This window comes from Schistocerca serialis, chromosome 4, assembly GCF_023864345.2.
Source record: "Schistocerca serialis cubense isolate TAMUIC-IGC-003099 chromosome 4, iqSchSeri2.2, whole genome shotgun sequence".
Lineage (NCBI taxonomy): Eukaryota > Metazoa > Arthropoda > Insecta > Orthoptera > Acrididae > Schistocerca > Schistocerca serialis.
The window spans coordinates 883,894,622-883,917,403 of record NC_064641.1 but is presented as its reverse complement, the minus strand read 5'-3'; the positions used below and the strand labels follow the sequence as shown (position 1 = coordinate 883,917,403).

General features: G+C 40.9%; 1 protein-coding gene across 5 annotated transcripts in view; it reads left to right on the top strand.

Moving 5' to 3' along the window:
- The window catches only part of LOC126473542 (pericentriolar material 1 protein-like), a 390,146-nt gene that overhangs the window by 272,017 nt on the left and 95,347 nt on the right, over nt 1–22,782 (top strand). For 4 of the 5 annotated variants that reach the window (XM_050100664.1, XM_050100665.1, XM_050100666.1 and 1 more), the window contains 3 exons: nt 860–922; nt 9,547–9,681; nt 19,681–19,934. The exons of the other annotated variant lie outside the window; for it this stretch is intronic. In XM_050100664.1, coding sequence (XP_049956621.1) covers nt 860–922; nt 9,547–9,681; nt 19,681–19,934 — 452 coding nt within the window. The remainder of the gene's footprint in view (nt 1–859; nt 923–9,546; nt 9,682–19,680; nt 19,935–22,782) is intronic. 5 annotated transcript variants of the gene reach the window in all.

Sequence of the window (22,782 nt, the reverse complement as noted above, 5' to 3'; positions counted from 1 at the left end):
GCACAACCAGTGTTGAATCAAGACAGCATTGGCATCCACATTCTGACAGTCTTGACATGTTATTGTTGAGTCACTAATGTGGGTTAACAATTTTCTTATTATGAAGCGACACAAAACATGGGATGACATCTATTTACTTCCCTAAAGAGTGGTTTTTCCATGCTGTGTGAATGGAGCTAAAAAAAGTCAACTGTGATGTATAATATTAAAGTCTTGGTTTAATATGTTGGTCAGATAATTGTTCAAAAATGTACATGTATAACATTTGTTAGTTAATGAAATAAATTATATTTGACATTAGCTTCACATTTTATAAAGATATAAAATAATAAGTTTTAAAAATGAGTACATTTTGCTGAACACAGACTCTGCACTTTTAATCAGTGCTGTGTGTACCGCACGTCCTTAAACTGGCCCTGACAGGCAACTTGATACCAAACTCTGTGAACCATTGAATTTTCTTAGTATGATTTGCACGAGAACCATACATTCTTGTATTAAAATAGTAATATAATAATAAATAATAATAAATAAAATGCACCAGATAAATATCTTATTGATTCATACTAACACAAGACTGGATGTATGCATGCACCCGTAGCTATGTTTTTATCTCTTCTTGGTCATACTGAACTGATGTAACATGTACCATTTTTCACAGCCCTGAAAGAAAGAAGACTTAACCTTCAATTTTTCATTTGATGTAGACTTGTTTGATATTTCCAAGGAATATTTACACCTGCTTTAAACAGATTTAATAGTTGATTTTTATACGTGTTTTGAATGTATAATAATCAGATATAATTATTGACTCACTGTAATATCATTATTATCCTTTTGTCTGATTTAATTTCCCCAGGAAGCAACTGAACCTGCCAGCACTGAAAATAATGCAGAGAGTTTTCCTTCAGCAATCAATCAGGTATGTGCCAAACAATATTTAAATATAATACCTTCACACAAGACTGGCCAAAATCTGTGGCTGCAGTTTCCAGCACTTCTCAAATGATAGTCTCTGTTATTAACAACTCAAAATAATAATAATAATAATAATAATAATAGTAATAAAGTTTCACTTTGAATTTTGAACAATTTTCAAGTGTACCTGTTGGTTGTTGATGATTTTTGCTTCATAAATGGAAATACTTGGAACTAGAAACTGTGGTCTGGAATGATATCATGGGATACTGCTGACAGCAATTCAACTGATAGTCCCATTACTACTTTGTGAAAGAAAAACATTGTTTTCTGACACCAGGTTTCACCTAGTTCTTTCTGTTTGTTTCCACGTTCATCCACAAGTCAACAGTACATTTCACAAGAACATGGTATAGTTAAATTTAAATAGTATTTCAACATACACATGTGACACATCATTTATAGGTTGGAGGCATGGAGATCAAACTGATTTTGTTCCTATATTGCCCAATAGCAATGCACGGGAACTGTCTTTGTAGAAGTTATTGTATTGTGTACTTTTGACATTGTTTCAGACATTCCTGATAAAGTATACCAGCCCTTTTCTCTTAATGGTCTGCTTTGATTTTGATCTTTTAACAAAAACAGTCTAATATTAGCTTGTTATAAGAATGATCATAGTTTGCTATAAGGTGTGGCCATTTAGTGCTATCGTAATGTTGTACCCTGTGGCAAGAGTTGCAGATATGTCAGTTCTTGTAGTATTCTACATTTGTTGTAGAAGTCACCAGCCATTCACCTAAATGTATCCCAGAGCTAAACAATGGAAGTCAAAAATAGACAAAACACAGCAAGCACACAAGCACGCGCGCGCACACACACACACACACACACACACACACACACACACACATATATATATATATATATATATATATATATATATATATATATATATATATATATATAATATGCAACTCACACACATATGACCACAGTCTCTGGCAGCTGAAGCCATCACAGTCTCTGGCACCTGAAGCCAGACTGCGAGCAGCAGCACATGATGGGAGAGGCAGCTGAGTGGTAGGCGTAAGGAGCAGCCAGAGGTGTGGAGGGGAAGGGGGAGAGATATCAGGATAGGGGTGGGGAACGGTAAAGTGCTGCTTGTGGGAAAATACAGGGTTGAGGTGGATAGAAGGCAGGGCAGCCAGCTGCGTTTGGGAGGTAAGATGGAGGAATTGGGGGGTGGGGGGTGGTAGCAGAAAAGTAGAGAAGTAAAAAGACTGAGGGGGCGTTGGTGGAATAGAGGACTGTGTAGTGTTGGCATGGGAATAGGGAAGGGTCTAGGTGGGTAAGGACAATGACTGTTGAAGGTTGAGGCCGGGAGGGTTACGGGAATGTAGGATGTATTGTAGTGAGAGTTCCCACCTGTGGAATGTAGAAAAGCTGGTGTTGATGGGAAGGATCCAGATGGCACTGGCTGTGAAGTAGTCATTTCAATGAAGAACGTTGTGTTGGGCAGCATGCTCAGCAACAGGATGGTCAACTGTTTCTGGGCCAGAGTTTGTCAGTGCCCATTCGTGCAGACAGCCAGCTTGTTTGTTGTTATGCCCACGTTGAATGCACTACAGTGGTTGGAGCTTAGCTTGCATATCACATAACTGATTTCACAGGTAACCCTGCCTTTCATAGGATAGGTGATATTTGTGACCGGACTGGAGTATGTGGTGGTGGGAAGGTGTATAGGACAGGTTTTGCATCTAGGTCTATTACAGGGATGTGAGTCATGAGGCAAGGGGTTGGGAGCAAGGGTTGTGCAGGGATGGATGGGAATATTGCATAGGCCCAGTGGACAACGGAATACCTCTGTGGGAGTCTTAGGAAAGATAGTGGGTAGGACATTTCTTATTTCAGGGCACAACAGGAGGTAATCGAAACTCTGGTGGAGAATGTAATTCAATTGCTCCAGTGTTGGGTGGTACAGAATCATGAGGGGAATGCTCCTCTTTGGTTGTATGGTGGGACTTTAGGTGGTGGTGGGTGACTGGAAAGATAAGGCATGGGAGTTCTGTTTTTGCACTAGGTTGGGAGGATAATTACAGTCTGTGAAGGCTTCAGTGAGACCCTTGGTATATTTTGAGAGGGACTGCTTGTCACTACAGATGTGACAGCCAAGGGTGGCTAGGCTTTGTTGACGGGGAGATATTGCCGATGATTGGTAGATTAGGTATGGACAAAGGTACTAAGGTAGCTATCTATGAGGTGGAGGTCAACATCAAGGAAGGTGGCTTGTTGGATGAGTAGGACCAAGTGAAGCAAAAGGGGAGAAGGTGTTCAGGTTCTGGAGGAATGTGGAATGGGTGTCCTCACCCTCGATCCAGATCACAAAGATGTCATAAGTGAATCTGAACCAGGAAAGGGGTCTGGGATTCTGAGTGTTTAGGAAGGATTCTCCTAAATGATCCATGAATAGTTTGGCATTGGATGGTGCCATGTAGGTGCCCATTTCTGTACCCCAGATTTGTTTGTAAGTAATGCCTTCAAAGGAGAAGTTATTGTGAGTGAGGATATAATTGGTCATGCTAACTAGGAAGGAAATTGTTGGTTTGGGATCCATCAGGTGTTGGGGAAGGTGGTGTTCAGTGGCATTAAGGTCACAGGCATTAGGGATGTTAGTGTAAAGGGAGGTGGCAGCAATAGTAACAAGCAGGGCACCATATGGTAAAGGAACAGGAACAGTGGAGAGTCGTTGGAGGAAATGGTTGGTATTTTTTATGTTGGAGTGTGGTTGCAGGTAATAGGCTGAAGGTGTTAGTCTATGAGATTATAAGGTTGGGATCAGTTTTTAGGTGGTGGAGTGTGGTTCTTTCTGCAGATGTAAGATTAATATGCATGTTGGGGGGGAGGGGGGGGGGTTGGGGAATGATGGTGAGGCAAGGTTCGAGGTTAAGAAATTCTGAAAAGTTGACAGGGTGATTTGGGGGCAGTGGTATGTATGATGTTTGGACGGAGGAGTGAACTGAGTCAGGCAGGATACAACATTAGTCTTTGGTTGAGTCTGATTGGTAAGGTTGGTGGTGAAAAAGTGTTTCCACTGTAGGGACTGGTAGAAGGAGAGAAGGTCTTTAAAAAGTTTGGAGTTTGTTGTAGAGGTGGTGGATAGTGGTAGCCCAAGGCGAGAATAGGAAGTGAACAGGGTGGAGAGTGTTTTGAGGTGGCATTGTGCATGTTGCTCTAATTCCTGGAGGGCAAGAGTTTCAATGTGTGTTATTAGATCCATTTTTAGGATTGCATAGCAGGAGAATTTTACAGAAGAAGAGAAGGCATTGCAAGAAGGTTTGCATCTGATTGATTTGGTTTTGCAGCACTATGTTGGTGAGAGTTAAGAATTGGCAAATCTGAACAGATGGAGGTCATTGTGGAAGGAAGACGGCAGTCGGAGATGGGTAATCTGATGGTAAGGCATTTGGGGGATTCCGTGAGCCAAGCAACAACACAGGAACAGTGTGTGGGACTGGCTTCTGGCTCTGGATAAGGGAACTACTCTGCATTGACGCAGATGTAAGGAGCAAGGATCCATCTGTAAAAATACATAAATAACGTAGAATTATGTCTGAAAAAATGGCAGATGAAGCAAGGTGGAAAAAAGATGAAATCTGAGGGAATAGGCCGATAGTGAAAGACAAAAACCAACTGAAATTGGTGGTAAGACACATTGAGACCTGCAACTCAGCATCTCCGCTATGTTGTGAGTAGAAGCATTAAAGTGTGCATGAATAAAACAGCAAAGGGACTCTCAAACACGCCCCCCCCCTCCCCCTCTCCAGTTCAGCAACACCCTCGATGCCATCCATGAAACTTTGTTGAGCATATTACAAATGTACTTTCAGAAATTTCAGCACCAAATCAGCCTGGTGGCTGTTCTAGCACATGAGGGTTAGGCAGCTGCTTCAACACCTCTTTGGTGCAATTTGCCTGCCTTCAGGCACTAGAGCAGCAGTCAGGCTGAATTACTGTAAATGTTCCTGACACATACATTTGTAATGCACTCAGTAATGTTTGGTGGATAGCACTGAGGGTATTGCCAAACATGGGGGTCTTAGGGCACCCTTTACTGTTTTATTCACACATGTTAATGTTGCACTCCCACATGATCAGCACACAGGAGGGCAGAAAACATTAAGAGTTGAAAAAGCATAAGTACCCTTTGAGGTTTTGTATCACATTCAGATTTCATTGAATGGTTTTGAACATTCCCTAGTGGTTCTGTCCTGTAAACAAGAGCAAAAATTGTGGCCTTACTGCACTCCAGTGCAATCTTGTTCAGTGGAGATGTAGCCCCACAATCACCTTAGAGAAAGATTGAAATGTCTGATGGTGTCAGTAATGTCAAAGGTTGTCAAGGACATCTTCCTGTTGCTCATCACAATGTGAACTGCTATTTTCTGCCACGAGATGTGTGGGAATTGACACTCCAAGGGAATGGATAGTTTCATTGATGTCCTTCATGCCACCCTTTGAGGTCTTTTCATGTCAGTTCTGCGTGACAATGTGTCTCAGATGTTTTCCTCAGACGCCTGTGAGAAAACTGCATGATTTCAACACTGGGAGTCACGGTTCTGATCATCACAGATATATCAGAAGAAGGAGTGAAGTGTGTATAAGAGGGGCTGTGACAACCTTCTCATCCTGTGTACATTCACAATGGTGTTAGGGAGAATTGTGGTGAAATTTGATGCCAATGTGACATCATCAACCCACTTTACTGTTCACATGAGCTATTGAGCTATGGCCTTTTTTTGCATGTGATGACACTTCACTGTTTGAAGCTTCGCCAAGTCAAAGGGTGATGTCACAGGGTCCCACACTTTTGCACCATTGCAGAGGGAAGCTGTAGGTGTGTTTGGGGCAAATTTGAAACTTATACATTGCAATGGGAGACAATTGGGGTTTTTGAAAAAGTTATCCTTTAACTTTGTTGTGCGGTGTATGTGTGTAGGACATCTTTCCTTTCCTCTTTAGAGGTAATGTGTTTACAGTCCCATAACAACAGTGTTATGCCAATCAGGAGTGCAGTGCAGGCACCTTGTAATGTTAAAGTCATCTGTGACAATGAGTTTACAATGTTGTGTACAAAGTTATCTAAAATCTACCAGCTCCAGCAGCCCATGATGGGACCTGCAGGCAGCGACCAAAGTGGTCTCAATATCAGAAGTGTTAACTGCTGATACATTGCAGTGGCAAATATAGTCTGTTGTGCTGACATTTATGTCTAGTGTGAGATGCTTCTCTGTCACTTCTGCCTCAAAGAGGAATTGCTAGAATTCTCTGACTTTTATGCAAATACCACTGGTATTCCACACGCAGAATATGATTCCACAATATCACTCAGCCATTTTGGGCTTCAATGGCTTTCCCAATGGCAATGAAGATATCTGACATTATTGCAGTGACAGTTTGCTGTGGCATGTTCATGAGCTTGGTAACTGACATGAGAAGTCACCGGGTGGAAGATTCAGATGGGCAGTGCTAGGCTGCCACAGTCACCAACAGGAGCATTATTTTGCTCTTACTAGAGAACCTTGTGGTTTATTGATAGCATCAACACTGTGTGAAAGCTGTCAATGTGTGTTTCAAAAGCTGTAAATTTCAGAAGGCTGTGATAATAACTTCATGTGCGCCACTCAGTTTCCTGGCTGCTTCTGGCAGCATCTAAAGTAGCCTGATAGCAGGCTGTGCTGGTTGACTTCACCAGCACAGCATAGTTCAGGCCTGTTCAGGCTTTTGCTGCACTGCCGCCACCAATCTGTGTTAGCATTTGCCCCTTCTTTTTAACTTCAACACACTTTTATACCTCATATGCTGCAAGCTCACCATGTACTTCCTCCTGCAGAGTACATACACAGGTAAAACTCACTTTTAGTGAGGAGACATGCACTGCTGCTGTGTCCACCTACACACTTCGCCCACTTCTAAGGTATGTGGCAGTGCTTGCCTCTGTGATGAGGACTTAGCACTGGAGCTGTGTAGGAGACTGTGTTTACTTCTTAGTTACTCAGTTGTCACAGATATGGTGGTAACCTGGGTGACCTGAAACAATATCCACTTTGTGTCATTGGTGTCAGCAACAAGTACATAGCAATGTCACCTCCCTCACCATTCTGGATCTCATTTCCATGACATTGCATGCACTGAAGTCCATCACATGAATGTTCTTCTTGAGCTCACTAGTTTCAGAACTGGAAGTTCCAAGGTCTTCTGAAAATTGTCATTAAGGATGTGTTGTCCTGGCTGCCAAACATACAAAGCATCATCTCCTTTTCTTATGAGATATCCATCAGTTTCTTGTAGTATTCAGGATACAAAAGAAGCATTTCGTAGGGCTCCCTGCCTGTGGTTCTTACCATGAAATTGTCATCGACTGTTGTAGTCACAGTATCATACAGCTTTTTGTGCACGGTTTTTAAATCTGTGATGGCCATAAGTTGTGCGAGTCCTAGGTGGTGCCAGTCCTTTAGGTGGTGGTCCATCCATCACCGCCCATTGCTTGTAGTGGTAGGTGTGGTGACTTACATTCACAGGGTACTTATCTTTCAGTCTCCTTTTAAGTTCAGGATTATTTTTAATAGTGTTATCAGTGTAGCAAATTTACTTCTATAGATAGTGAGCATTATTAAAATCAAGCTTCTTTTTTCCCCTATTCCTAAGTATGATACATGGTTTACAGTGGCATCCCTCCATTACAGAAGAAGACGCCATTAAATGAATGCGATTATTTCCATACAGGGCCATGAAAAAAATTTTAAACCTAGAAATCTGTTAAATGTTTTATTGTGATTTCTGACTTAGTGAATTGTTCTGTGTATTCCACATTAGTATCGTAAGTACTATACTGAAGCTGGCAGAGATAATGAGGGAGAGGGGAAAGAGACAGATATTTGCAAAGGAAAGAATTGTAATCAGGGTGTAACTTCCAGAATGATGTAACTTGTTTATCAGTGATGGGTAGAGAAGTTTTTCAGTATTAATCACATAGTTTTCATTCTACAGAATTTCTGTTTATTGTAATGTCGTTGTGAGGCAACTGCTTTCCCCACAGGAGAATGAAACCTTCACATTAAGTGTCATTTTTATTATTGACTGTTTTTATTTAACAAGTGTAGAAACCTTTTTAGTATTACGTATTGCATCAAATGAAGGCATACAATTCAGTATTGCTGACTCAACAATATTTTGTTGCCTGTAACTATAATACTTGTATTAAGTATTCGTGAACTGTGAAATAACAGTACATTTCATTGCAATGGTAAAAATGTAAGGAAAAGATAGATTGCTGCTTACCGTAAAGATGACACATTAAGATGCAGACAGGCACAGTTAAAAGACACTTACACTTTAGTTTTCAGTCACAGCTTTCACCAGAAAAATAAAGAGAAACATACATTATTCATTCATACAAGAAAGCACATCTCATTCGCAAATGACCACCAACTCCAACAGTTTGGACCAGAAAGTAACTGTCATGTAGAACAAAAGCAGCAATCGGGAGAGGGTGGTGGAAGGAGGGCAGAGAGCACTGCTGGAAGATTGTGCATGGGCTAGATGGCCAGCAGACACAGCGTTGGGAGGCTGTGAGGCAGGGAGATGGAGAAAAACAGAGCGAAAAAGGAGAGGAGCAGGGAAAGTTGGGTAGGTGTGTTGGCAGAGGACAGTATACAAAAAGGATAGGAGACGAGAACAGGCTGGAGGTGATGGACAGAGGGGGTGGAAACTGCTGGGTGGAGGGTGTGGGAGCAGTATGTTACCATAAGTTGAGGTTGGGATAATTTGTGAGCAGAAAATGTATTGTAAGGGTAGCTCCCATCTGTGCAGGTCAGGAAAGCTGGTGGTGGAGGGAAGGATCCAGATGGCTGTTTCACTATTCGAGCCATCTGGATCCTTCCCTCCACCACCAGCTTTTCTGAACTGCACAGATGGGCATTATCCTTACAACACATTCTCGGCCCCCAAAATTATCCCAATCTCAACCTATGGTAACATATTGTTCCAACACCCTCCACCCAGCAGTTCTGAACCCCTCTGTCCGTCACCTCCTGCCTATTCTCATCTCCTGCTCTCTTTGTGTGCTGCCTCTGACACCTCACCTGCCCATCTTTCTCTGCTGCTCTCCTTTTTTGCTCCAATTTTCCCACACCTCCCAGTCCGATGCTGCGCGTGCACACTTTGCCAGATGGTTCTCCTCTCTCCCCCTCTCATACAATGCTCTCCCTTCCCCTTTCCTGCCCCCTTCAGATTGCTCCTTTCATTCAATGTCACAGTTGCATTCTGGCCCAAGCTGCCAGAGTTGGCAGTCGTGTGTGTGTGAGGTGTGCTTAACTGTGTAAATGAATGGTATATGTCTCTCTTTTTCTGATGAAGGCTGTGGCTGAAAGCTAATGTGTAAGAGTCTTTTAATTGCACCTGTTTGCAATTTAACATGTTATCTTTACAGTAAGTAGCAGTCTATTTTTTCCTTACATTGTTGACACTCCAACTGGAGTTTCCATTGTTTCATTGTAATGATATTCATTTGTTGTGTCTATCTGTCTCACATATCACATGTAACAATCATAGTATTAATATTTACAGGGCCATGGAGAAACTGTGGCACCAGAGGACTGCAATCGTGATTTGGCAGAAGCTGACCAGTCATGCCCTGATGACTGTGTTGATGTCCAGCCCCATATATCTGATTCTGCTGTACCTACTGAATGCAGTAATGAAGTAAGAAAATATTACTAACATTAAACTTGTTGCACCTGTAATCAACAAAAACATTTAAACAGTGGAAACTAACTCTGTTATCATTGCAGTTATTTGAGACACACAAGAAAGCTAAAAATCGTTTTGTCTGCCATAGGCTTTTTTAATTACTGTAGCAAGTCAAACATTTATTTCAACATTTATTTGGGATTGCTAACGTGTCATAACTCACATCCATTTTTAAATACAGATTATATCGGTGACATATTTCAAACAAATATGTGTTATAAGGGAGTAGAAATTTGTTCCTACATACTAGTCACATTATCTTAGGTAAACGTACAGTAACAACTAATACAACTACAAGCACAAAAACACACAAGTTAATATTAGGTACAAGGATTATTTTACAATGATATCTCTCATTCTCACCACCCCTCTTCCCTTTTCCATCCATTCCTTGACCACCTCCACTTTCCTTTCTTTTCACCCGCTACCTGCTGCTTCTGCTTCACACTACCATGCTACCACCTCCTCCCCTTGTGCATCCTTCCCTATCCCTCCCCAAACCCATTAGTTGGCTAACTGCTCTCAGTAACTGATAATCAGTAATAAATGTTACCATGGTCATTTAGCATCTCTGTGGAGAGGGTTGTGATTCTTCTGGAATACCCGGAAAACCTGGAATTTCCAGGCAATTGCCTTATACATGAGAAAATCAGGGAAATCTCAGAGAATTTCAGGAATTTCATACAATGTCAGAGAATTCTTTGATTTTAACCTTTGTTGTAATTTGATTTTATTCAGTTTTATAAATCACTAATTTTAAAATACTTGAGAAGGAAAGTTGCTACTCACCGTATAGTGGAGATGCTGAGTTGTGATAGGCCCAGCAAAAGGATTCTCACAATTATAGCTTTCCACCATTACAGCCTTTGTCAGCAATAGGCACACACACACACACACACAAACACGCGCATTCACCCTCACGCAAACGCAACTTGCACACGTCTTCAGTCTCAGACAACTGAAACCACACTGCAAGCAGCAGCAATGGAAGTAGCGACTGGTTGGGGCTAAGGAGGAGGCTGGGGCAGGGATGGGGAGGTATAGTATGGTGGGGGGTGGCAGACAGTGAAGTGCTGCAGTTTAGATGGAGGGCAGGAGAGAAGGTGGGAGTGGGGGTAAGAAGTGAAATAGGAGATAAATAAAACGAAATTAAAAGACAAGGTGTGGCAATGAAATGACGACTGTGTAGTGCTGGAATGGGAACAGGGAGGGAGCTGGATGGGTGAGAACAGTGACTAACGAAAGTTGAGGCAGGAGCGTTACAGGAATGTAGGATGTATTGCAGGGAAAGTTCCTACCTGCGCAATTCAGAAAAGCTGGTGTTGGTGGGAAGGATCTGTACGACACAGGCTGTGAAGCAGTCACTGAGATGAGGGATATCATGTTTGGCAATGTGTTCAGAAACAGGGTGGTCCACTTGTTTTTCTGGCCACAGTTCGTCAGTGGCCATTCATGCGGGCAGACAGCTTGTTGGTTGTCATGCCTACATAGAATGCAGCACAGTTGTTGCAGCTTAGCTGGTTTCACAGGTAGCACTGCCTTTGATGGGATAGGTGGTGATATAGTGAGCGGACTGGAGTAGGTGGTGATAGGAGGGTGTATGGGACAGGTCTATTACAGGGGTATGAGCCATGAGGTAAAGGATTGGGAGCAGGATTTGTGTAAGGATGGATGAGTATATTGTGTAGGTTCAGTGGATGGTGGAATACCACTGTAGGAGGGGTGGGAAGGATAGTGGGCAGGACATTTCTCATTTCAGGGCACGACGAGAGGTGCGAGAATGTAATTCAGTTGCTCCAGTCCTGGATGGTACTGAGTTACGAGGAGAATGCTCCTGTGTTGCCGGACTGTGTGATTTTGTGAGGTGGTGGGAGACTGGAAATATAAGGCGTGGGAGATTTGTTTTTGTACAAGGTTGAGAGGATAATTATGGTCAGTGAAGGCTTCAGTGAGACCCTCGGTATATTTTGAGAGGGACTGCCCATAACTACAAATGCGACAACCACTGGTGGCTAGGCTGTACAGAAGGGACTTCTTTGTTTGGAATGGGTGGCAGCTCTCGAAGTGGAGGTATTTCTGGTGGTTAGTAGGTTTGATATGGACAGAGGTACTGATGTAGCCATCTCTGAGGTGGAGGTCAATATCTTGGAAGGTGGCTTCTTGGGTTGAATAGGACCAGGTGAAGCAAATGGGGGAGAAGTTGTTGAGGTTCTGGAGGAATGTGGATAGGGTGTCCTCACCCTCAATCCAGGTAGCAAAGATGTCATCAGTGAATCTGAACCAGGTGTGGGGTATAGGATTCTGGGATTTTAGGAAGGATTCCTCTTGATGGCCCATGAATCGGTTGGCATAGGATGATGCCATGCAGGTGCCCATAGCCTTACCCCAAATTTGCTTGTAGGTAATGCCTTCAAAGGAGAAGTAATTGTAGGTGACGATATAGTTGGTCATGGTGACTAGGAAGGAGGTTGTTGGTTTGGAGTTCATAGGGCATCTGGAAAGGTAGTGTTCAATAGCAGTAAGGCCATCGGCATTAGGAATGTTAGTATACAGGGTGGTGGCGTCAATAGTGACGAGCAGGGCACTGTGTCGTAAAGGGACAGGAACTGTGGAGAGTGGGTGGAGGAAATGGTTGGTATCTTTTCTATAGGAGGATAGGTTCTGGGTAATAGGTTGAAGGTGTTGGTCTACAAGAGCAGAGATTCTCTCAGTGGGGGCACAGTAACCGCCCACAATGGGTCACAGTGGGTGGTTGGGTTTATGAACTTTAGGAAGCATGTAGGAGGTGGGAATGAGGGGAGTGCAAGGGGTAAGTAGGGAGATGTACTCTAGGGAGAGGTTCGTGGATATGGGCCTAAGGATTTGAGTAGTGACTGGAGATCTTGCTGGATTACTTGAATGGGGCACTGTGGCAAGGTTTGTAGGCGGAAGTACCTGACAGCTGATGGAGTCCTTCTGCCAGGTAATCCTTGCAGTTCAAAACAACGGTGGTGGGGCCTTTGTCTGCAAGTAGGATTATAAGGAAGGGTTCTTTCTGCAGATGTAAGGCTAGTTTCCATGTTGAGGGATTTGGAGAATGATGGTGAGGCAAGGTTCGAGGTTAAGAAATTCTCGAATGTTAACATGGGGTGGTTTGGAGGCAGTGGGGGTTGATCATGGTTGGATAGAGGAGTGAACTGAGTTGGGCAAGGTTCAGTCTTTGGTTGAGTCTGATTGGTCAGGTTGATGGCAAAAAAGTGTTTCCACAGAAGAGACCAGGAGAAGGAGAGAAGGTCTTTAACAAGTCCTGCATGACTGAATTTGGGAGTGGGGCAAAAGGTGAGGCCTTTGGAAAGGACTGATATTTCTGTGGGTTAAGGCTTTTTGAGGAAAGGTTCATGACTGTGTTGCGGGTCTGTTTAGGTTCTGGGTTCTGTGTGGCGGTGGGAGGGAATTTTGGAGGGTGGGGTAAGTGTAGTAGGTCTGCAAGACAGGGTTTGTCTGCTATGAGCGGATGTGGGGGAGGTTTGGAGTATGTTGTAGAGGTGGTGGACAGTGGTACTCCAAGGTGGGAATAGGACAAATGTTAATGGTGTTGAGACAGCAACCAGCCACAAATGTATTTAAGTTCCTTTATTTAAAAGGTACGGTTACCAGTTTCCAATCATTACGATTCATTGTCAGCTGGCTTTCATGCTTTCATTACGACATGTGCTGTTTTTTTTACTGATTAGTTATCCTAAAATATAAATGATACATGATTAAAAGCACATCACAAAGATGGTTGAGTTACGGATTTGCATTGGGATGTGACTCACGTGAAGTGTCATTTTGGAGTACTTGTTTTCATAGTTTTCATCCAGCAGACAACGTTTGTAATTTTCGCCGCATTCACATCATTGCACACATAAACTTGCGTAACTGAGTGCTTCAGATATGTCACTGAATGCATTTCCACCACATTTCTGTCATTGCACATGTAAATTTGTGTCACTGAGCACTTCAGCTTAGTCACAGAACAGACTTCTAACATGCATCCCAGGGTGGAAAATAATTTTTTGATATTTTTCAGGAAAGGGGTGTTAGCCTACTCAGTTTGTTCATTAATGATATAGTAAGCTACTACAAAACTGTAACTTGTTACTGAACAAATATGAAGTACATAACTGTATAACAATGAATCCCTCAGCATCAAAATTGCATGCACAGCCAAAGATTCATAAAGAAAATTGTCCCATTTGCCTGATTGTTAACTCAAGAAACAGCCCTCCATACTTCATGACCTCATTACCAAATACTATACATTTGAAAATAACTACACTATACATAACACACATGAACTCATAAGCTTAATTAAAGACATCCACATCCCACCAACAGCTAAATTAGCATCACTAGACATAGTCAATCTATACACTAACATCCCTGTCAAAGAGACTATTAACATTATAAGAAACAATCAGCTTAATTATAAGAAAATTAGTATTTCACAGATCTATGAACTCATAGAAATACTTACACTTATTGTAGAGCATAATAACTTTAGCTTCAACAACAAGCTGTATGAAGAACATGATGGTTTGGCAATGGGAAGTAGCTTAGCTGGGCTATTGGCTGATATTTACATCAACCATATAGAGCAAAAATTTTCTCAAACAACCAGCACATCTCAAACAAAATTATCTACTATAGAAGATATGTTGATGATACAATCTTGCTTTTTGATGATACAAACAATGAAATTGATATATTAGAAGCAGAGCTAAGCAAAATGCACAAAAATACTAAATTCACAATTGAATATGAAACGAATAAAAACATTAACTTCCTTGACCTGAAGATTTGTAATGACATCAATTTAGTATTTACAGAAAACCTACCACCACAGATGTCAGTATTGACAACACATCGTGCCATCCTCGCCAACAAAAAATGGCATGTTTCAGAGCCATGGTACATGGAATTAAAACAGTCCCAGTGAGTGACACAGACCAACAAAATGAAATCAGTATAATTAAAACAGTTGCTCATAATAATGGATATAAACCAACAATAATAGAAAAACTCCACAAAAAAAACCACAGTTCCACTAAACAGCAATCCACACAACATGCACTCCAAGCCAAATCAGTGTGCCACAGAAGCCAAACCTAAATATGCTGCTCGCCCTTACATAGGCTCACTATCGTGCCAAATAGTAAACTTATTTAAAAACAAAAATATTACAATCAGCTTTTCCACAAGTAATAAATTAGAACTATAAGTAATCCATGATGCAAACACCTCCAAGAGCCCCTACAGTAAATCAGGAATAAGCTCAAATGTGATACATGACCAAAATTCTACATTGGACGGACAAGCACTTGCCCGCAAAAGGCAAATGTCTCGAGTTTGAGTCTTGATCCAGCACACAGTTTTAATCTGCCAGGAATCTTCATATCAGTGCACACTCCGCTGCAGAGTGAAAATCTCGTTCTGGAAACATCCCCCAGGTTGTGGCTAAGCCATGTCTCCACAGTATCCGTTCTTTCAGGAGTGCTAGTTCTGCAAGGTTCGGAGGAGAGCTTCTGTAAAGTTGGGAATGTAGAGACGAGGTACTGGCTGAAGTAAAACTGTGACGACGGGTCGTGAGTCGTGCTTGGGTAGCTCAGATGGTAGAGCACTTGCCCGCGAAAGGCAAAGGTCCCGAGTTCACGTCTCGGTCCGGCACACAGTTTTAATCTGCCAGGAAGTTCCAGACAAGCAGAAGTTACGAAGTTAGATAGAAAGAACACATTGATGCTTTAAGGCTTGGCAACTTGAATAAATCTGCGTTTGCAGCCCCCATATTGCTGGAGAAAACCATTCAGTGAGAAACATTGAGAACAACTTAAAAATTTTACACCTGGCAGAAAAGGGAGCCACTACGAATATATTGGAGGAAATATAAATACACACACACACACACACAAAACAGCACTCCAGACTATATCCTTAATGAACAAACTGAGCTGGCTAACACCCCAATCCTGAAAAATTTCCAAAAATTAATTTTCACCCTCCAAAGCAAATAGTATTCCTACACCTATCTGCAGATCAAGTAGCAAATGTATCTGTTATTTTTTAGGATATCTAATCAGTAAAAAATTCAGCACATGCTCTGAAGAAAGCCGTCTGACGATGAATCATAATGATTCAAAACCGGTAACATTACCCTTTGAATAAAGGAACTTAAAATAAATTTGTGGCTGGTTGCTGTCTCAACACTATCAACATTTGTCTTCAAATAACAGCCACGGTGTCCAGCCATGTCATCATATGACAAAATTGCGGGAATAGGAAGTGAGCAAGATGGAGAGCTTTCTGAGGTGGTTGTGCATGTTGCTCAAGTTCTTGCAGGGCAAGAGTTTCATTGTGTGTTATGGGTTTCAGGAATTTGGGATTACATAGCAGGAGAATTTTGTGGATAGGGAGAAGATACTGCAAGGAGGATTGAACTTGGTTCATATAGTTTTGCAGGACTATGTTGATGTGGGCTAAGGATTGGCAGAGTCTGAACAGGTGGAGGTCATAGTGGAAGGAGGGTTGGCAGCCAGAGATGCCTAATTTAATGGTAAGGCCATTAGGGGGAGATTTCATGAGACAAGCAACAACGCAGAAACAGTATGTGGTACGTGGGACTGGAATCTGGCTAGTCCCCACCAAAGTTGTACAGTCCAGCAACAGAGGAACGTTGTCCTTGTAACTCAGTAACATCTGGGACTGGAGCAACTGAATTACAATCTCTGCCAGGGTTTCGATTACCTCTCGTCGTGCCCTGAAATGAGAAATGTCCTACCCACTATCCTTCTCACCCCTCCTATGGTGGTATTCGGCTGTCCACTGAACCTACATAATATACTAGTCCATCCTCACACAACCCCTGCTCCGAATCCACCACCTCATGGCTTATACCCCTGTAATATACCTGTCCCATACATCCTCCTACCACCACCTACTCCAGTCCGGTCACTAACATCACCTATCCCATCAAAGGCAGTGCTACCTGTGAAACCAGTCATGTGATTTACAAGCTAATCTGCAACCACTGTGCTGCAATCTATGTAGGCATGACAACCAACAAGCTGTCTGCCCACATGAATGGCCACCGACAAACTGTGGCCAAAAAAACAAGTGGACCACCCTGTTTCTGAACACACTGTCAAACATGATATCCCTCGTCTCAGTGACTGCTTCACAGCCTGTGTCATATGGATCCTTCCCACCAACACCAGCTTTTCTGAATTGCGCAGGTAGGAATTTTCCCTGCAGTACATCGTACAATCCTGTAACGCTCCTGGCCTCAACTTTCATTAGTCACTGTCCTCACCCATCCAGCCCCCTCCCTGTTCCCATTCCAGCACTACACAGCCGTCATTTCACCGCCACACCCCATCTTTTAATTTGTTTTTATTTCTCTCCTTTCCGCTACGTACCCCCCCACTCCCCACCTTCTCTTCTGCCCTCCGTCTAAACTGCAGCACTTCACTGTCTGCCACCCCCACCGTACTATACCTCCCCCTCCCTGCCCCAGCTTCCTCCTTAGCCCCACCCAGTCGCCACTCCCATCATGCACTGCTGCTGCTGCTCGCAGTGTGGTTTTAGTTGTCTGAGACTGAAGACATGTGTGAAAGTTGCGCTTGCGTGAGCGTGAGCGTGAGCGTGTGTGTGTGTGTGTGTGTGTGTGTGTGTGTGTGTTTCAATTGCTGACGAAGGCCTTAATGGCTGAAAGCTATAATTGCGTGAGTCTTTTTGTTGAGCCTATCGCGACTCAGCATCTCTGCTGTATGGTGAGTAGCAACTTTCATTCTCTAATATTATTACATTCCATCCTGGATTTTCCATTGTTTTATTATAAAATGCTTGATATTTCGAAGTATGTTAACTATATGAATATTGTTCTATATAAATTATCGATGTTTTGAAAAGCATGGTCATTCAGCAGCTTATGGCCCCAACATTAATTTATCAGTTATCCAGGGCCTTATTATGACACCATGTTGCACATCATACCTGAAATTCTCAGGGATTTTTTTCTGAAATTTGGATAGGCATCATGGTGTGTGTGTGTGTGTGTGTGTGTGTGTGTGTGTGTGCACTTTGTACTAGAAGAAGAGCCAGAGCGCTTGAAAGTTAGTGAACACTGTTTTCTGTTATGTGTGTTCATGTGCCAACATCTTTCTGCTATAGGTGAGTGATACCTTTCCCTTATTGTACTTATTATTCCATCCAGGAATTTTCATTATTGCTGTTATTGACATGAGTTTGCCATTTATAGTTACTGAGGTGAACTTTTAATTTTTTGCTCAGTTCTGTTTGTTATTAACACCTGCAAACACAACTTGTGATATTTGCATTTTTAACAAGTATCTGATGAACTCTTTGGTTTGCTTTAATTAGTTGTGTATCCCGTAAGTCATATTTAATTTATGTATTATGATGTGCAGTGTGCCAATCAAACAAAAGTAGTATACATTTTTTTAATTTCAACAAATATTTTTGTGTGTTAACCTGTTGATTTTTTATTGATTACTTATTTCTATTCACAAATTACCTGTGCTGCTGAAGGACAGTTTAAAAAAACCACTCCAGTCAGCATTTTGTAGCATTTCTGTTATGTGTTAGATATTTTACTTATGTGGTTCAATTGTCAAAGTGTTCACAGTTGTCTATTTAAGTCCTTTCCATGCTAGAGTTAGTTCAATTAGAAAATTGTTTAATATTTTTATTTTTGTGGCACTGAGACTCAAATGGATTCTTAAAAGCAAATTTCACCAGCAAATAAGTGTACTGTGTGGCTGTATTTGACATTCCTGAATGTTTAAAAGGAATTCCAAGAAGGTGGATGTTGTGAACTCTGCATATAATTTGAATTAATTTGCACAGCAAAGACTATTTTGCCTAAGTGAAAAGTTATCCAAAAATATCTTGAAGAACACAGATGAATGAAAGCATAAAAAAGTCAGCTTGATGATGTTGGTCCACTCAGAGTCAGCTATGCTTCTGGCAAAAATATCTGAGGTCCACTAGTGGTGGTGCAAAAAATCTCCAGGTAGCAATAATTGAACAAGTTTGTTTATCAAATATTAATTGCACATCTTCTCTGATGTGGATTGAAATGATAAAATAAATCACTTCTTGAAATAGAGGAATAACACTTCTGGTGGCTGTATGCTGGTTAAATTGTCATTAAACACACACTTTCTAAAAGTCAGCGTCCTGCAGGAAGCTCAGTGTTAAAGTACAAACTGAATAAACAAAGCTTAAGTCCCATGGGGAAACAAAATTGTCTAAGCCCTGTGTGTAGGTGTTTGAAAGTTAAACAGGAATAAATTTATAAGTACACAAGTCTGCCGCAATGACAGAGTGCCTGTCTTTTTCAGCGATGAGGCCTCGGGCACTCTTCAATCCCCAGCTGGCAACTCCGCGGATCATGAAGTCAGACGTGAAAAGTAGCAACATCATGGAGGTGGCTCTCAAATGAGAACTGTGATTGATGGAGTCCTTGCAGAATTGGCACCTGCCTCAGGAAAATCATTTGGAGTGAACTGATCTGGTCTGGCCTGAGTGCTGCCCTTGAATGCCACTGAGTGCTAGAATACAGCTGAGCCTATTATTAATCAAGTGTCTTGCGGAAGAGAAGAGGTCTGTGCAACCCACAACCTCTAGTGATGCTTGGATTCCTGCTAGTGGACAGTTGGAACGTGGCCATTCCTTCCACAAAATTATCCCCTGTATATTAGACATCTCCAATGCACTGATGTGATGTTGGTTGGTGACACTGTAGGTGTTAAGCCTTTGCACAGCAGTAACTAGCCTGAATTGATCATTGACTGTCTGATGTATTTTATACATTCAGTGTTTTTCCTTAAAAACCCTTTTTTTTTATTGTTAATGTTACTTCTTTCAAAACAAGGAATATAACCAGTCTAACTGATTAATCTTTATTTTCAGTTGCAGGTTGGCTATGGACAAAAGCTGGACTGGGAAGTGCAAGCAGTTCTAGTTGATATTATCCCTTTTCTAAAAGCCCATCTGGATGATATATGCACTCCAGCATTGCTAGAAGCTGTGCGAGAGTTGGCAGTGCATCTGCCACCTACACTTTCTGTTGCATCTAATGTTGTAGCCACCACTCCTGCTGGAGGTTCTCATGGGCAGCTTGATGCTTTGCTGGAGGACGCTTTACTCAAATTTCAAGGTTGTCGGTGAGTAAAACCTTGACCAAGACAATCATTACGGTCCCTGTTTTATTACATCAAATTATTCATTTAGTTAACAAATTACTTACATGCTTGTACAGAAAGCATGTACCATCTCCCACGTGTTGATTATTCTAATGAAGAACAGAACATTGTTAGCGTATCTGTGATAGAAGTGAAAAATGGAGCATTTTTTGTTTAGCATGCTGTGGTAGTCATTAACATAATGACACACCAGCATTAAAATACTTAAACTGATTTAAGAGTTAGTTGTTGGCCTACAAAGTGTAAATTTCTTGTATAGTGATGTAAAATTGAATATATGAATTCAGCTTTAACCCTCAGTTGAGCCATGTAAAAGTACATGAGACTCCTGAGCCATAATAATAATATTATTCTGTTGTCATCTCACGGACAACTTTCTGTCTTTACAACCAATTGTTATCTAGCTCATCAAATTTTTCAGATATATGATTACATGTATACAATTAACTCAGTAGCCATTGTATTTGAAATTGTTTTTCAGAGCTCAGCAAAGTGGCAAATAGTTTAGCACATTATTGCTGTACTAAATAGTTATGCAGTAATAGAATTAATTCCACCATTATTTATTTGTTGTCACAAATGCTAATAACATGGTAGCTGCATGTGAAGTCATGAGAGACAAGTTTTCTCAGTTTTGTTTGTTGATACTGATCTAGTTCATAAAGGAATAAGTAAGTGCAGTATCTAAAATATAATTTAGAAGAGACTTTAACAATTATTCAACACTATGTCAGTCTTAAGGTCCAGCCACAGGATGGTTTTTTCTGTTCAGGTTTTGAGCATACACTTGGTGCTTTGAGCACCACCATGAAGGTATGTGTTTTGCACCTTTCATTTCAGAGTGTATGACATATCTGAAAGTGCTTGGCTTCCCCTTCTTGGCGAGAATCTGATGACCTATTTGACTGACTGTGAGTAAGTGTAGTCAGCTTGTTTGTGAAGTGCACATGACTCTGATAATGTTTCATTGTGCGTTTCTCATCACAACATTTATTGGCAATAAAAAAAGTCTGCAGGAGTTCACAAAACATGACAATTTTATTTTGGATATCAAATTCAGAAGATTATCTTGATAAAAATATGTGAACAAACAAACGAATAGCCAAAAAATTTATACATTTTCAGTCATAAAAAGCTTGCATGAATGTAATTTGGAAATAAAATTTTTGGCACAGGAATGCGAACCAGTGGCAATGAAGTTTATTGTTACTTTGTGTGGAGGTTTTTTTTTTTTTTTTGCAAAAAGTAACAATCTGCACTATTTCACAGTGATTCCAAATAACTTGTAATTTAATAAGTTATGTTATTGTTGCACCTCGGAAAATACTTCTGTGGAACAGTTTCATTATAGTATAAAAGTAATTAAATGCTATGAAACATAATAGACACTAAAATATGTCCATTGTGTGTTTTGCAGTTTTGAGAGCAATCATAGAAATGTTTCGTTTTCAAACTTGATATACAAGTAATCACTTTACAGATAATGAAGCATTGTGGGTGGCTGTTCCTTATCTCAGTAGAAATTGCATTACTCATAATGTTATTTTGCCTAGAAATAACCATTATCAGTTTCTCAAGCAGAATATGAAAAATCTGCATTGACATTTTATTTCAGTGATACTGACACAATAGGTTGACACTGCAGTGCATATCTGTGTATTGCTTCTATAACTGCTGTAACGTAATATTTGCGGCAATTCCAAAAGATGTTGCTTGACGATATTTAGTCTAATTTTAAATCACTGAGAACACATGCCACTTGGCCTTCTTAAGACTTCTTTATTGACTTTTACTTAGCAGCTATCCCAGAATCATCACATCTTTGCTACCAAAGAACACACAAAAAATAAATAAAATTTTAAAAATATTACATCATGTTAGGTTTTGGCAACTTCATAAAATATAAATATTCCATCTAGATTTCATCACTGTTGCCTTTACACTACTCCCCCACCAGTAACATGGTTATGAATTAATACATGGTGATGAATGAATTTTCTTAAAAAAAATCAGCACAACATTAATATAAGACAATAAAAAACATATTGGAATGACAAAAGATATGATACAAAATGATTACAAAAAACCTTTTACAATGTCTGGTATGATATTTGATTAATTCTCCACAGAGACAGCTGCTCTAAGAATCAAGGTGGGAACCTTATAATCCGTCCTACTTCGATACTCTGATATTCGGAGATGGTTCCTCTGTGGGATGTTGTGGTTCAGTGTCCTTGGAAAAGTTGGAAGTTCCTTCTCTGATTCCCATTTTTCTTGCAGGAGATAAGCTGGTTTAAGTCTGTCCACTGACACATTTATGTGTTTGCACTTCCTTTTAATAGTGAAATATTTTTCATGTCTTGAAATGACAGGAAAGGGACCATCATATGTAGGTTCTAATGGTTTTCTAACCTTGTCACATCTCAGGTAGTGGACGGAATCCCTCTGATGTTATCCAGTACCCCAGGAATTCAGTTTCATTCACTCCAAAGGTTGATTTTGATATGTTGATTCGAAGTCCATAATTAGACAATCGCTCCAGGACTAGTTCCAGGTGTGTTCGGTGTTCTTCAATACTGGATGAGGGAATTAAAATGTCATCGAGGTAAGGAAACACAAAATCTAGCCCAAACATAACTTCATTAATGAATCGCCGGAATGTTGACGGTGCATTCCGCAGGCCAAAGCTCAAGACATTAAATTCATACAGTCCAAATGGTGTGATTACAGCTGTTTTTTGTGCTTATCTTCTTCAGCAATAGGTATTTGATTATAGGCCTTAAAGAGATCAATTTTAGAAAATATGTTT